General features: G+C 42.5%; 1 protein-coding gene across 1 annotated transcript; it reads left to right on the top strand.

Annotated features, from left to right (window-relative positions):
• Nucleotides 1-798: 798 nt before the first annotated feature.
• Nucleotides 799-12,607, top strand: smap2 (small ArfGAP2; the record flags this gene model as incomplete). The annotated part of the gene is made up of 10 exons (XM_079231659.1): nt 799-904; nt 8,455-8,588; nt 9,539-9,703; nt 9,951-10,010; nt 10,366-10,423; nt 10,572-10,729; nt 11,404-11,584; nt 11,739-11,992; nt 12,251-12,388; nt 12,482-12,607. The coding sequence occupies 10 exons, from the start codon at nt 799-801 to the stop codon at nt 12,605-12,607; spliced, it is 1,380 nt and encodes a 459-aa protein (XP_079087785.1).
• Nucleotides 12,608-15,574: the final 2,967 nt, after the last annotated feature.

The raw sequence follows: 15,574 nt of genomic DNA, 5'->3' as shown, positions 1-15,574 counted from the left end.
CTCGGCTGTTTTGCTCTCGGCGGGTTGTGTTATCACCCCCCTGCGTCCTGGCGGGGAACAGAGGCCCACAGGGAGACCTGCTTCTCTAAAACGTCTAATGATTGACCACAGGATGGCAGTATATGTAATATGTTGACAGAAAGAGAAACCAAATTACCTGTCATTGTCTTTATTTATCTTTAAAAAATATTGTATGGCATTACAGAAACTTAACACATATATGACTTCACACTGTGGCTTTATTTCGATAACAATGTATCAGTGTGTGTGCGCGAGGGAGAGAGAGGAAGGGTGGGGGGGGCAGAGAAAGAGAGAGAGAGAGAGAGAGAGAGAGAGAGAGAGAGAGAGAGAGAGAGAGAGAGAAAGAGAGAGAGAAAGAGCGAGTGTGTGTGTGTGTTACAGATGCGTTTTTAACTCGACCTCACATTAGCCTACATTTTTAAGCTTTGCGTTCCGGGACTTTTCCTCCGCGTTACGTCTTGAGTGGTGTCAGTATTTACCATCACGCGTGCTGGTTAGCTAAGAGACAATCATCCCATCTTGGCTGAAACAAACTCGCCCTGCCACAGCGAAGAGGAGGGACCGGGGCGCATCGGCTCTGCACACACACGCACACACATACACACACACACACACACACACACACACACACACACACACACACACACACACACACACACACACACACACACACACACACACACACGGCTTTTATTTTGTCAAATAAGAGGCACATTGACCAAAAGCCGGCACGAACCGCAGGGGCTGTCGCCTAACACTGAGGTGGACTATAGTGCAATGATGACCGGCAAATCCGTGAAAGACGTTGACAGATACCAGGCTGTCCTCAACTCTTTACTGGTGCTGGAGGACAATAAATTCTGCGCTGATTGTGAATCGAAAGGTAGGTAATTAATGCCCAGTTTCCCCGGATGATCCGGTCCATGCCCGCATATGACCAAGGGATGAATCGGCTCTCTCGCTTATTTACTACGCTCGAAAATGCGGCGTTGCATTCATTATTCCTGGACCAATTACGTTGTACTATGGTGCAAGACACGGGTACTCACTTGGCTGGAGCACGGCATGCTGCTACATCATGCCAGCGAAGTAACAGGGTATAAAGGTGCATCTATAATAACAATCCATGCGTATTTTATTATAAATAACTTTCATTGAAGAGTTTTTTTTGTGGTTGATACTATTGGACAACTTTATGACATGATAAATGAGTAAATGTGATAATAAGTGAGAATTATTCCAACTGTTGGGAAAAAAAGGCTGCCTGAAACCCAGGATGGAAACCGGTAGCAGACATTGAGATAGACATATCAGTGCTGACTTTGAGTCACCCTGACCAGCCTGTTCCTGCAGTCTGATGGCAGATGGGGCATAGACAAGTGCACAACAGCATTCACACAGTATAATTGGTATTATTGGGAGGCACTGTACAAATGCCATCCTCAGTATGTACCTAGTCTGATCGTTAAAGTGGATTAAGGACTTGATGTTGTTGTGACTCATTCGTTCTAAAATGTATAACAGGGTTATTTTATAAACAGTGTATACAAATCACAGACACACACTCAATTGCATGTGTTTGTGCATGTGCACTCACCCATTGCTGTGTGTGGCCTCACTGAGGCCTTGAACTGTGTCATGAGCTATTTGCTGAACCTGTTTGGCCATGCTGCTGGGTAAACACTGCAGTTTTGGCCACAATTTCAGTTGGAAACTGAATCAACAAAACCAAAAAGATTCATTGAGTTGATAATATCTGTGAATGTAAAATGCATGTGCCCACCACAGCGTCATGCACACAAAACAAATACACAACCAGCATTGGAGACAAACCCTCAGGTGTAAGTAAACAAAATAATATGTAGCGCTGACACCTTGTGTTAGCCCATCGACATCAACATCGACATTGATAAGATAGGCCTCTCCAAAGCATGTCCGAGAAGTGGTTCCACTGTTTCCACCTCAGTCATAAATAAGTGAAGGCTGAATGTATCACTGCGGGCTGTCAGGCAGTGGACACCCTTGGGATTCCTCATGAAAACTGTGTGAATGATGTGAGTAAGCAGCTCCCCATATGTAACAGGGATTACGTTGTATTCTGCAGCGCTGCATTCAGGTTCAGATCTGTGTTTGCTTCTTTAACGGACAAGTAGACAGACACACAACAGCAGAGAAATCTGATGTGTACAAAGCACACTCAGAGTGCAAAATCAATATGTTTTCGAAGCTTCTCTCTGGATGTTTGTGCCAGGCTGCCTCATTCATTACAGGGGGAATCATGTATAATGTTGGTTAAAAACAAGTGTACGGATAGACCGAGTCTCAAAGCTCCCACTGTTTATGCTTGTTTGTTCATTTGGGCCAAAATCACAATCTGGTTGTTTGTTCTGGTGTCTCTCTTTACATTTCCTCATCTCTGGCTGCCTCTGTCGCTCTGCTCATTCACAAGACTGAGGCTGCAACTCTGTATCTCTTTCAGGAAGCTGCCAAATGTAGGTAAAAAGATCTGGAGTGCAACAAATGTTTCACAAGAAACACTAAGCACTAAGTGGCTGCTGAAAAAAAAGAACTGGCAGGACACATGTCGAGAGACTTTTTTCTCTTTTTTATTTACAATTAACCATAACTAAAATCATACATTTTAGCTAAAAGGTATTCTGTTAATTCAGTTAATTTCAATCCCTGTCAGTCATCTGGGAGACAGATTGATTCTTCATATGCTCTGTTTTATTTTTTTAAATGTTGTATTGCTTAACGTGACTCAATCAAATGTCCCCATTCGAGGTGAGATGTTTTCATCACATCTTGCCTTGGACACACACAGTACATTCACAGGACATGGACTACGGCTTGACTTGTGCAGTGCTTTGTTGAGATGGCATGTGATGTCCAGGTCTTAATTGGATTCCAATCGGAGGCTTCACCAGGACATTGTGAATGCTTCGTTTCATAAAAAACAAGGTTTTATTCCAGATCATACGGCCTTCAGATGTATTTTTTTGTTGAATAAGATATAAATAGAACTGCAGACGTTGTTAGACTACAAGGCAAACACTCTTGTGACTGTTCAGAAATCTCTTTTATAAAGCACACTGTGATCAAAGGCTAGACTGTCGACAGAAACACAGATCTTAAATGATGAGGCAACATTTTTGCGTTTGTGAAGTGGTGGACTTTTCTTGTCTAAACTGGAGACATGTGGAGAGACAGATTTAGATCATTTTGTGTTTGATTGTTGTTGTGTTTGATTTGCTATCTACCACATCTTGTTTCCCAACCGGCCTTTTTCTCTCTTTTTTTCACATACTCATTAAGCATGCCTGGGCATTGGTTGTTTTTTTGGGATTTACATGACCTCACTGTGTGCAACAGACCGGTCTAATTAGAATGCAGATGAGATTATGGGTTAAGGGAGAAAATAGCAACCGCACACACATACCAACATCAAAGATGTGGAAGCTCTAGCTTTAATTGTAAGAAAAGTGGCATTTCTTTTGATCATTTAGTCGGTTTTTACTTTAATCTGAAGTTTGATTTGCGTCAAGTACGCAAAAGAAAATGTTCTGTTTGTGTTTAACAAAGCAACAACATAAGCCTTCGCACTGATTGAAAGGTCACACATCACTCTCATTTCCCACCTTTTGTTCTTTCATGAAGCTGTCAAAAAGCTGACAGTGTCATCTAGGTGAGAGTTATTTTACCTCCTTCCTGATTAGCACCTTTTCCTGTGTCTCCCGTCTAAGTGTTACACGCAGGTGCATTAGATGTTGAGCTCACGCTCTCACAGAGAACCACACACGTGTGCACACCTTGACAGACAGACTATGTCCCCGCCCCTTCCTGGACTCAAGTCAGTCTTTTGACCATATGGCTTGATGATGAGGTTCGGTCTAATCTTGTTTGCCTTGACATAGATTACTGTGTGTTTATCACCCCCCCCCCCCCTCTCTTGGTGATTGAAGAGGAAGTGGCGAGACATGTGGAGCCAAGTGCATGCTTACAGCAGCGCATGAAAACAGAAAAACACATTAACGATGCTATTAGGTCATCCTTAGCAGTACAGCAATTAAATAATCTATCTGCTTCTCAACTGCAGTTTAGTGCCTGTGCTGTCCAACTTCCTGTCTCTCCACCTGACTTACTGCATTTTTTTTTTTAAATAATGAAGAGATGAGCGAGACAGGGTGAGGCAGGTACACAATGTAGTCAACACGTCTACTCCTGGCTTCAGTCTCACAGGGTGTGTGTGTGTGTGTGTGTGTGTGTGTGTGTGTGTGTGTCTGTGTGTGTGTGTGTGTGTGTGTGTGTGTGTGTGTGTGTGTGCATAAAAGCCTCGCTACTTTATTGTCTCCATTGTACTTGTGTTTACGTACACACCGGGCATCGGTTGCCGTGGAGATATCACCTGGTGATAACAAGCCTTCCCCCTCCATCACCACACACCCTCAAATCTCATCCAATCAGACGCCAGGAGGTGATTGGCTGTTTGTGTCCCGTGGCTGGCATGGAGTTCAGAGTCTCAAAAGAGAGGCTGGCACAGTGGTGGGAGTCTTCAGTCTGCGTGTAGGGCATTATTATTAACCTGTACATTTATTCTGGAATATATGGTCCCAGATGTGTTGTGTAGTATTTTGATTAGATGTGACATATTCAACATGTAAACACAGCATCAGCTGATGGCCTTAAAGCTAGATTGTGACACACAGTCCCTCTGTAAAGCAGGGGCTTGAGATGAGGTAATAAAGTAGGGCCCCCTTAAGGTCCTCATCATCTCATTTGCTGTGGTACTTTAGTAGTGTACTGTATATTCCCATATTTTCAAACTAAGTTACAAATTAATCAACTTACAGGTTGCAGGTTGGGATGGCAATACATTATAGTACATGTTAACTACAGAGTACAAACAATAATATCAGTAATAGGATGAAATTACACATCCAAAATGTGTTTTGAGAATAGCCTACAGCTTGCAGTGATGGAGTGTCTTACTCATCTTTTGATGTACAACCCATCTAAACCTCAATGACTCACCTGCAGGATCGCAGTCGTGCCACTCGCATTGCAACACAGATGGTGGGTGTGTATTAGTCAATTATCAGTATGGGTCCATCTGCTTAGCTCAGACTGGGACTGGGTCACTGGGAGGCCTCAGGATTTCTGGATTGGTTTAGATATGGGACGAGTGTGCGTATACATGAGTGTGCGTTTATGTGGTGCTCTACGACTTAGTATTCACTGATGACTGAGGCTCTGTGGGATCAACTTGGTGCTGCAGAAAGCAACGTTTATCCTTGTGGGATATAGGCTAATGAGCCATATGCACCTGCTTGCTGTGTGTGTGTGTGTGTGTGTGTGTGTGTGTGTGTGTGTGTGTGTGTGTGTGTGTGTGTGTGTGTGTGTGTTATGTGATTTATATGAGAAGGAGGGCATCAAATACAACTACACAAATCTCAAGGATGACACAATAAAGTCCAATACTAATATCCATTCTGGTCCAGGAGAGCAATGATGCTGGAGTCATCCAATAGCATTCAAAATCTGACTGAAAAAGTATACTGTAGCATACATTCAGAATTGCAATATCAATAGACATTTAAATTGCATACGTAAAACTTGCAATTACACTAGTGTGACCCTTTGAACTTAGCATTGTGTTTCAGGAAAGGATGAAAGTTAGAGATGTACTGGGGGGAGAAAGACCGAAATTGAGAGATTACTAAAGGAAAGTAGCCAAGTGTTGTAATCCACATAAATGTGTGTGTGTGTGTGTGTGTGTGTGTGTGTGTGTGTGTGTGTGTGTGTGTGTGGTGGAGTGACAGAGATGTTCATTATATATCTCTGTTGGCACTCTCTTGCTGCGCGCATAGCCTCTGCACTGTAAATCCCAGCAGGCTATCATATTGCTAAAGTCCACCATTTAATGATCATAAAAATCCCCTCTTGTTTTTCTCTGTTTTTGTCTCTCGCCCCGGCTCTGCCTTCTCCTCCCCTGATTCTGCTTCAAGCTGCATTTTGACAACCACAACCACACAATTGTTTTGCCAGGATGATTCATCCATCTCCGATGCAAACCCTCTACTTTTGGGTCGTTCGCCCTCTAAAAAGTGAATGGATTTATTAGTAAAACCTCCATTGTACCTCAAAAGAAGGTGTTGGGACTTGTTATTTGATTACAAAAAGAACGCAAGAAGTTAATTCATCGCTCTCACTCAACTTTGTAGAAATGTACACTGCAATGCCAACCTTGTTACACAGAGAGTCTGATTTGTAGAAGTTGCTTGTCCAATCTTTCTTTCTTTTTTTAGAAGTCAATTCCTCCTACTCTCTCTACTATATCTGTTCAAAGTACCTGGAGGTGTGCATTGTTGCTGGACATGCGTGTTTATGGGTTCTTACTCAAGCACTGCATTGATTAGAACCAAAGAGGCTGTGGTGCGGTGTGCAGATGTGATTCACTTTAAATAACTAACCTTCAACTCCATTCCCTCTTCCTTGGCTCACCCGGTCGGCACACTCCTATACACTGAGCACCTGCAAACATTCATAATACCCAATTTGCAAACAGATTAGACATACACTTGTGCGTACAACCACTGGATACATGAACGCACACATTTTTGCAAAGAAAAAAGCATCTGTATCATTTTATTGCAGTCCATCCAACAGTGTATGAGACATTTCAGTCAAAACTACAAAGGTCAGCCTCATGGTGGAGTTAGAGGAAAAAGTAATTTGGATACATCGTCTATGAGCTAACAATAGCGTTACCAGATTTTATGGAAGTCCATCAAATAGTTGTTGAGCTATTTCACTAACAACCCCAAATGTCAAACTCATGCTGGTGCCAGAGGAAAAGGCCAGTATCATCAGAGTCAATAGGATTCATCCTCTGGGCTCCATGGGGACCAAACATGGGCACTCCTGAGCCACCCCTAGCAGATTGGCTGAAAAGAGATTTTAAAAAGTCAGTACAGTATATGCAAAAAAAAAGAAGCAACAAGGGTGGAGAACGATACAGGAAGGGAGAATTAGAACTGTGAGCGGGAGATATGGACGGACAGAGGAGAAGAGGAGGGCGGCAGCGGCGGTGAATGAGAGAGATAAGAAATGGCGGCCAGGACACAGAGGAGTATTAGAATGAGAAGGACAAACTAAATCCAGCGTTAAGGGAGTTCTTCACAATTGACAATATCTCTCTCTTACTCTCTGTCACTGCCCATGTTTACAGCGGTTAAGCCGGCTTTGCAGAGTAATTCTACTATTATTAGCCAGCATGACAGCTAACGCCGCACCCAGACGGTCAGGGTGATGGACACACTCCGTCAGCCTGGTGTGACCCTCTGCTGTTGTCATTTTGTTTGCCTTTTTTGCAGCATGCAAACTTTGCAACCCAGAAATAGATCAAAAATATAGTCTGATGATTTCCTTCTAATGATGCAAGAATAATAACCTTTTTAGCATTCATGGTTCAGTATGCAGACAGGAGGCTAATAATTGACTCTGCAGCTGCTGTAAAGGCGAAGGTCGTGTGTGTTTTCTCTTCTGAAACTCAAACTTCCTCTTTTATTTGCATATAATGGCCTTTCTTCAACACTGCACAGTGGCTTTGCCAGACAGGAGAGGCCAATGAGAAATCCAAATCTTCCATCTAGTGGTGTAGAGGCCACAGTGCATCAACTTGTAAAGCAAGGACTCATAGTGGAGATGAGCTCAGAGACAGAGGGTGGCAAGAGGAGGAGGAATGAGAAGAGGAGGAGGGGCAAGAAGCGATGTTAGGAGAGATGGGGAGAGAAGCACCAGTATTCTTTTTGAAGCTGCCTGTATTCTCTAAAGAGGACGGTTGCATCATTTTCAGCAGAACAATTGCCCGACGGTGTTGTTTTTAGCTCCCCCTTTTCTGAGTTGTCTGTTCAGGCAAGGTTCCTAGACAGCGAGGCACACAACATGATACCTTAAACCTACAAAGCTCGGGGGAGAATATGGGACGATCAAATGTAGCCATGAAGACAGATATGGCAGCAAGATGGACAAAATGGCCCACTCAGATACCACGCACCCCCCCACACACACAGGCTCATAAACACAGGCTCATAAACACATGAGTAATCATCCCTGCAGGTATCCGGCGTGTGTTACTTTCCACTCCCCCTCTCTCCTCTCGATCCCATTATGTGTCAGGACACCGCATGACTTACACTGGATTAGTTGGGTTCCCAGCTGAATTCAAACTCCTAATTTAATTTCAGCCTTGTCTCTCTATAATTGGACTAAAATTAATCAGAGTTTTTTCTCATCACTCTCCCAATCCGCTTGCCTGCTTACTCTACCTGTCTATTATACTTCCAGTCTCTTCTCACCCAATTACATAATCGCCCCCCTTTAAAGACCCTCTGCTCAAATTTTAAACACTATATACCTTCTTCTCTCTGCCAGGTCCAAGATGGGCGTCCTGGAATTTGGGCATCTTCGTCTGTATCCGCTGTGCTGGTATCCATCGAAACCTGGGGGTTCACATCTCCAAGGTCAAGTCTGTCAATCTGGACCAGTGGACACAGGAGCAGGTCCAGGTCAGAGGTCACACTACAGATCAAAAACATCAAGATGGGGATATTTGCTACGTGTTAATGTGTGAAACGACCGTTCAGGGTTTTTCACAAAATACTCATTTAGTTTGCATACAATAGATCTGGACTGTCAAAAATGTAAAACAACCAACGCAATTTGTATTTGTTGGTATGAATGGAATAGTTTAAGACAAAGGGTACAAATCGTGTAAATCATTTACGAAGCACAGGAATATACCAGCTTATGTTTGTTGGATTGACTACAGTGTCGATGCTGTTCCTTATAGTATTAGATGAAGTACAATCAAAACAACAGCTTTTAGTCTTTGCTCGTGGTAGTTATTAGGTAAGGAGCCTTAACAGAAAGGCTGCGATACAGATATATTTGGTAAATTGGAGATCCCAGGCCAGCTTTAATGTCGTAATGAGTATGATTTATTTCTCCTTTCCTCTAAACTAAAAAAATGTTACTCCATTGTTCCCCATAGTCTTGTTTTCTTCCACTGTACCTTCCACTTGTTATTTTATTTGTACGTTATTCATGCAATGGCATTATATTGAGGGTTGTAATATGAAGAGCCTTTTGCTTATATAACCAACAGTATTATCATAAAATCGATTTCTCACTGCAGGGGAAAAATAACCAATTTAGAATTTCAACGTTTACTTGCATGTCCACATGCAATAGAGGAAGTAGACAATTGCTCATCAGTATGCAGCTTGTTTTGTCTGGGTCTGATAGGCAAGACAGTCAGCATTGTGCTTCCCAGTGTGATCATTTTCCTAAAGTCAGCATCTTTATTTTTCTCTTTTCTCTCCATCCATGAAAATAATTCAGACTGTTTCATTGGCAGAACTCCACCATACACAACATAGTACCCTGGATACTGTATATTTCCTTTATTAGACTGCTTAAAAATGTAACAATGTGTGTTGTGTTTCGGGGTCAACAGTGTGTTCAGGAGATGGGGAATGCCAAAGCCAAACGTCTCTATGAGGCTTTCTTACCTGAGTGCTTTCAGCGCCCTGGGACGGACCAGTCTGCAGAGATCTTCATCAGGGACAAGTATGACAAGAAGAAGTACATGGACAAGGTCATTGACATCCAGATGCTTAGGGTGAGTCAACACACTCTCTCTCTCACACACACACACACACACACACACACACACACACACACACACACACACACACAGAAAGTGTGTGCTTGTGTCTCAGCAGAAACTCAGCAGAAACAAAAACTGCATCACATACTTTTTTTGTCTTGCCTCTTTTTATCTACTGCTGTCATGATACTCTTGAGCAGGGCCATTCTGCCTGAAGTGTCTGCTTGCTCAACAAAACCACTTGTTTTGTTCTGTACAGAAAGAAAAGAGCTGTGACAATATACCCAAGGAACCAGTTGTGTTTGAGAAAATGAAATTGGTGAGTACTGGCTGAATCACAGCGATAAAAGAGAACTGGTCTTCCTTAAAGATTGTTCAATTTCTAGTGTTAAGCGAATGCTCTGATGCAGAGTGAGCGAGTGTAGCAATGGATTGAGCTGGTGAGTGCTAGGGGAGGAAGAGTAGGAGCTAAAGAAAGAGGAGAGAGGGTGTCAGCCAGTGAGGAGAATTTGACACGAGAAGGAAGTACATCCTGAGGCAGTTTTCAGCGAGCAGGGGAAAACTGGGAGTCACTGTTCTGACTGGACTGGGAAGGTCATTTCAACACAAGGGAGTCTGGAGTGAAAGGATTCTGGATTCAAGCTCATTTACATCGACTTTCTTTGTTGTGACAGAAAAAAGACATCAGCCCCAAGACAGATCCCCATTCTGTTACAGACCTGCTTGGATTAGGTATTGCACCTCACACACATGCACACACACTAACATGCATTTACAGCATAGAGGGAAGAGAAAGAAACAGTGAGGGAACTCAACGAATTATTCTTGAACCGCGGATAATTTTAAATAATCATACATGCTTCCATCTACCTGCTATTAGATGCCCCTGCTCCAAGTGCCGCAGTGTCTAATGGTGGAGGATGTGTTCCAGACAGTAATGAGAGCTCGGCGGTGTCCAATCCAGCTCTGGCGCACTCTGCACTGGATCTCTTCAGCTCCTTGCCAGCATCCTCCTCTGCTTCCTCCATTAAAACCACGGTAACAGACTGCAAATACTACACACAGCCTGCTCTTCACAAAGCCCTTATGTCTGTAGCCATGCTATTTGCACGCCTCTAGGGATGGCAATGGCAGTATGTCAGTCGGTCTAACATTTTGTTCCAGACTGAAATATTTTTGAATGGATTGGCGTACAATTTTGTCCGGACATTTATAGTAGCAAATCAATTAATTCAACTGACTTGAACTTTAGCGCCAAAATGAGGTTAATGTTTGTCATAAAGGTTGAAATCCTGGCTGGATCACCAATAAATACAGACATAAATGTCCCCTGACTTTTCATGTATTGTCATCATTAGGTTAAAATGTATATTTGTTATTTACAACATCTGCAAAACGTTCATTCGCAGTTGTACTTTTTATAGTGCTAATTGCCAAATGTTAGCATAAAACGCAGAACTAAGATGGTGAACATATATGCTAAACACCAGCTTGTTAGCATTGTCATTGTGAGCATGTTAGCATCTCTACGTTAGCATTTAGCTCAAAGCACCCCTCACAGAGTGATAGATTGACTGTCTTAAATCTGCCTTTGAGATACCATTTGTCACTTTTGTCACCCCTACTTGCATCCTTCCACTGTTAACGATAACGTTCTCCTGGCTTCTTCCTGTCTCTCTATTCACGGCACCTTGTTGCCCTCCCTTCTCCAGCCTGATTCCAGCTCCTTGCCTAAAAGCAGAGTGACTGCCTCCGTGCCTGACAACCTCAGTCTGTTCCTGGGTTCGGCACCCAAAGCAGAGGAGGGCACCGTCAAGAAACTGTCCAAGGACTCTATTCTCTCCCTTTACGCCTCCACCCCCTCAGTGCACGCCAGCAGTATGCCGACTCACGGTGAGGCAAACCTTCTCTCAAATGTTGTTTTCTCCATGATTCCTTCAGTCTTAATTTAGTGGGTCAGTTGATTTCATCATATATATATCTAATTTACATTATTCATTTCTTACCAATTTGCCCAAATGGCTACTTTCTGTCTAATTATTTCCAGCAGGCTTGTACATGAACCAAATGGGATACCCGACACACCCGTACGGATCGTACCATTCTTTAGCCCAGGCAGGTGGAATGGGAGGTGCCATGATGACATCACAGATGGCCATGATGGGACAGCAACAGAGCGGCATGATTGGAGTTCAACAGAACGGCATGATGGGACAGCAGGGTGTCATGGCTCAGCCGAGTGGTGTCATGGCGCCACCCTACATGACGGGCATGACCCAGAGCATGATGGGACAGCAGCAAAGTGGAATGATGGGACAGCAGCAGAATGGCGTTATGAGACGACAACAACAACAGAGTGGGATGATGGTACAGCAGCAGAATGGCGTTATGGGAAGGCAACAACAACATAGTGGGATGATGGGACCACAACAGAGTGGGATGATGGTACAGCAGCAGAATGGCGGTTTGGGACGGCAACAACAACTGAGTGGGATGATGGGACTACAACAGAGTGGGATGATGGGACTACAACAGAGTGGGATGATGGGACTACAACAGAGTGGGATGATGGTGCAGCAGCAAAATGGCGGTATGGGACAACAGCAGAGTGGGATGATGGGGCAGCAGCAGGTTGGCGGTTTACCTCATCAGCAGGGAGTGCAACATGCCCAGCAGCTACAGTGGAACATTACCCAGGTGTGTGTGTGTGCATGTGTATTTGTTTTGAACCGGACGACTTTGGGTAGTAAAAGTTATGTTCATAACAAAGTGTGTTTTGTGTCCTTTCAGGTGTCTCAACACATGGCCGGCGTGAATCTCTTCAACACCAACGGCGTGGTGGGATACAGCAATCAACAAATGGGAGGCTCAACAACTTCAAGCTCAGCGCACATGACAGCACACGTTTGGAAATGATTTTGTCTATCCAGGAAGTGATGTAACGCCAATGACCCACAAAAGAGAGGCGAACTGAGTTGAAGGAATCAGTGGATCAGACTCTCCATGAGACATTTTCTAATGCAAGGGAGAGGGAAGAGGAGGAGGAGGAGGAGGAGGAGGAGGAGAAGACAGGTGCGAAGAAGAACAAGGTTTGGGAAACCACAACTACCTCTCTTTCTCTCTCCTCTCTGACCATGCTTCCTCTCCTCGACACATCCATGGCCATGTTTTGCATATTTCCATGTTTGCCTTCGAAACACTTTGGTATGATGACCAAGCTAACAGGGTTCAGAGGTTCACTGGTAACACGTCTTTCTTTGTACCTAATATTGTACCTAGTATATTTGCGCACACATCCGCTGTATGTGGGTGTCAACAAACTGCTTGACTTAAGAGAACAGTTTGTTTTTTGGAGAATTTTACAGTTTTTCTTACTTGATCAGAATCAGAATTAAGAAGGTTAGCAGAGCTAAACTCAATTGGTTTGTGTCCCTGAATTTGAACATTTATTGGAACAAGATGCATTTTTGCATGATTTAATTTGTTGTATAGTCCCACATTTGTATGCTTTTTTTCTTTTTTGATGAGAATTAGATGAAAAGATTGATACTATACCATTCTTGAGTCTGTCGACCAAATATGAGGCTACCACCAGCAGATGGTTAGCTTAGTTTAGCATAAAGACTGGAAATAGTTCGAACAAATTATATGTAACGTGATCATCAGTGGGCAATAGATATGTTGTAAGGTGGATTTTGTACCTTGACAGAGACCAGCTAGCTGTTTCCAGTCTTTGTGCTAAGCTGTCCGGCTACTGGCATTAGCTTCAACATGCAGACACGAGAGTGCTATTGATTTTCTCTTCCAACTCTTGACAAGAAAGTGAAATAGCACTCAGCTTATGTAAAAGCCAAATTGTTTGTTTAACCTAGCATTAACAATGTTTCTTAACAATATAATATAATTAGCTTAATTTAAGCCGCAACCATATTTGTGAAGGAACAACTATGGATGTTTTTCTAGCCAGCTTTCAAGGTCACAGAGGAGTTAAGAGTTTAATACCAAAAGGTTTTTAAGTGACAAATCGATTAGGATTATATTATATATAATATACTAGTCTATGCTATGTTCCCTCATCGCATATTCAAGGTAAAGGCATTAATGAATTAGCTTTGTGTAAGTAGGAAAAATGTGTAAAATCTTACAAAAAACAATATATCCTCATCCCAAATAGTTATTCTACTGTCCAACACTATTTAAAATGTAAGAAATACCTTTATGTGTTGATAAGATCCTAGATCCTGATTGTCTCACAAATTAAAGCAGCTACACAACCTACCTAAACAGCCCGTATATATGATGTCTTCTACCCAATCAACAGAGGGCTTCTTTTAGAATCAATATATAATGTGTCTAAAATCCAAAACTGGATTTGGGAGACCAAAGATCAACGCTAGCTTTATTATGGTTGTACAGTATTCCAAATGCTTTGTTACATCAGTGCAGCCGCTTAACTAGTGATTCGTATAACGTTCAATTCAGCAGTCCTTTAAAAGTATGTTTGGTCAACCATGCTCTCACATGGTGAATGTTTGGGCATATGAGTTCACTGTGCTACTTCCTCAGCAAGAGTGGGACACTTAAAAAGTCACTTGCATGTATGAAAATGTTGAGGTAACACTCACACAACTCAAGCTAATCTACCTTGTACAATAGAGGCCTCAAATAATGCTGAATGTATGTAAGTAAGAGATAAATAGAGAGAAGTGGGGACAGAGGCAAAAGACAACTTCAAGTACAGATCCGCCATGTTTCAGATTCTTCCACTGAATTGCACGTAGAGAATATCTATCTAACGCTGATTGTATATACTGTTTGTTTATTGAGATATCTGAATGTGTCTCTCTGAATGTTTCTTCAATGTTTGATCAAGACCGCCGAAATGTCTCAGTGAATGTGCGTCCTGAATGTGTTTCACGACTTGTGCTGGACATTTACCTGGGGTGCGTTTAGTTTTTTGATATTCTACGACTTTATCAAGCAATTTACACTGGTGTCTTTTGAATTTTCTGTGGTCTGCAGAACCATAGTTCAACTATGTTTTAATGTCATAACGTCCAATTAGGAGCTAACTGTGACCAGGTTGACGCAGTTTGGGGAGATTACAATTTGGCCGAACAACATTGTGAAGCAAAAAGCGATTGTACAACCACAATCTGTCACCTCTCAACATGTTTAGTTAACCCCTCTACACCTCTACCAAACAAGCCACCTCTCTGTGTCCTGACTGCTCTGAAAGGCGTTTCTAAAAAAACCATTTTTTTAAATGCATGGCACTATCAGTGTAAATATGTCTTTTTGTTTCCAGCAGTTAGCTATTGTGTTGCCCCTTTGAATGTAAGGGGTAAGAGCTGAAATAAATAAATGAGCATACAGGGCATAACATTCACATTAACTGCTGCCAATGAGCAAGCGGTAAAACCTTTAACAACTCAGCAACCTTCCAGGTTTTTCTTTCGATTTGAGCTCATTTGGTGGCAGTTGAGGAAGCAGTCAATTTCTGTGCCGAGAGCAATATCACCATAGGACAACGTGTCGCCTTTGCAGTGTTACAACCTTCAGCTCTTCAGCTCGTGATGTAAAGTTTCTGTACAGTATAAAGCCATCTCTGTGGGCAATATCATCTTTTACCTTTAGTTTGCTCGTATTCACTTCCTTTTTTTTTGTCTGGTATATTTTCTGTGAAATAAGAGTAATTAAAGGAATGTATCTTTTGATGTACTTGTTAATCAAGATATTGTGTGCTTTATTCTTTATCAGAGTATCTCTGTATAGTGTGTCCCTTAAAAAAAATTGCTGAACATGTACTGTATATTAGTTCTGCTTTTCTTTCACATGCTTCAGCCCTTTTGATTTTACAGTATGTCTACACAAGTTAGTCAA

Source organism: Taurulus bubalis (genome assembly GCF_910589615.1).
Source record: "Taurulus bubalis genome assembly, chromosome: 16".
In the NCBI taxonomy this organism is placed as follows: Eukaryota; Metazoa; Chordata; class Actinopteri; order Perciformes; family Cottidae; genus Taurulus; species Taurulus bubalis.
This window is presented reverse-complemented; position numbering and strand designations above follow the sequence as displayed.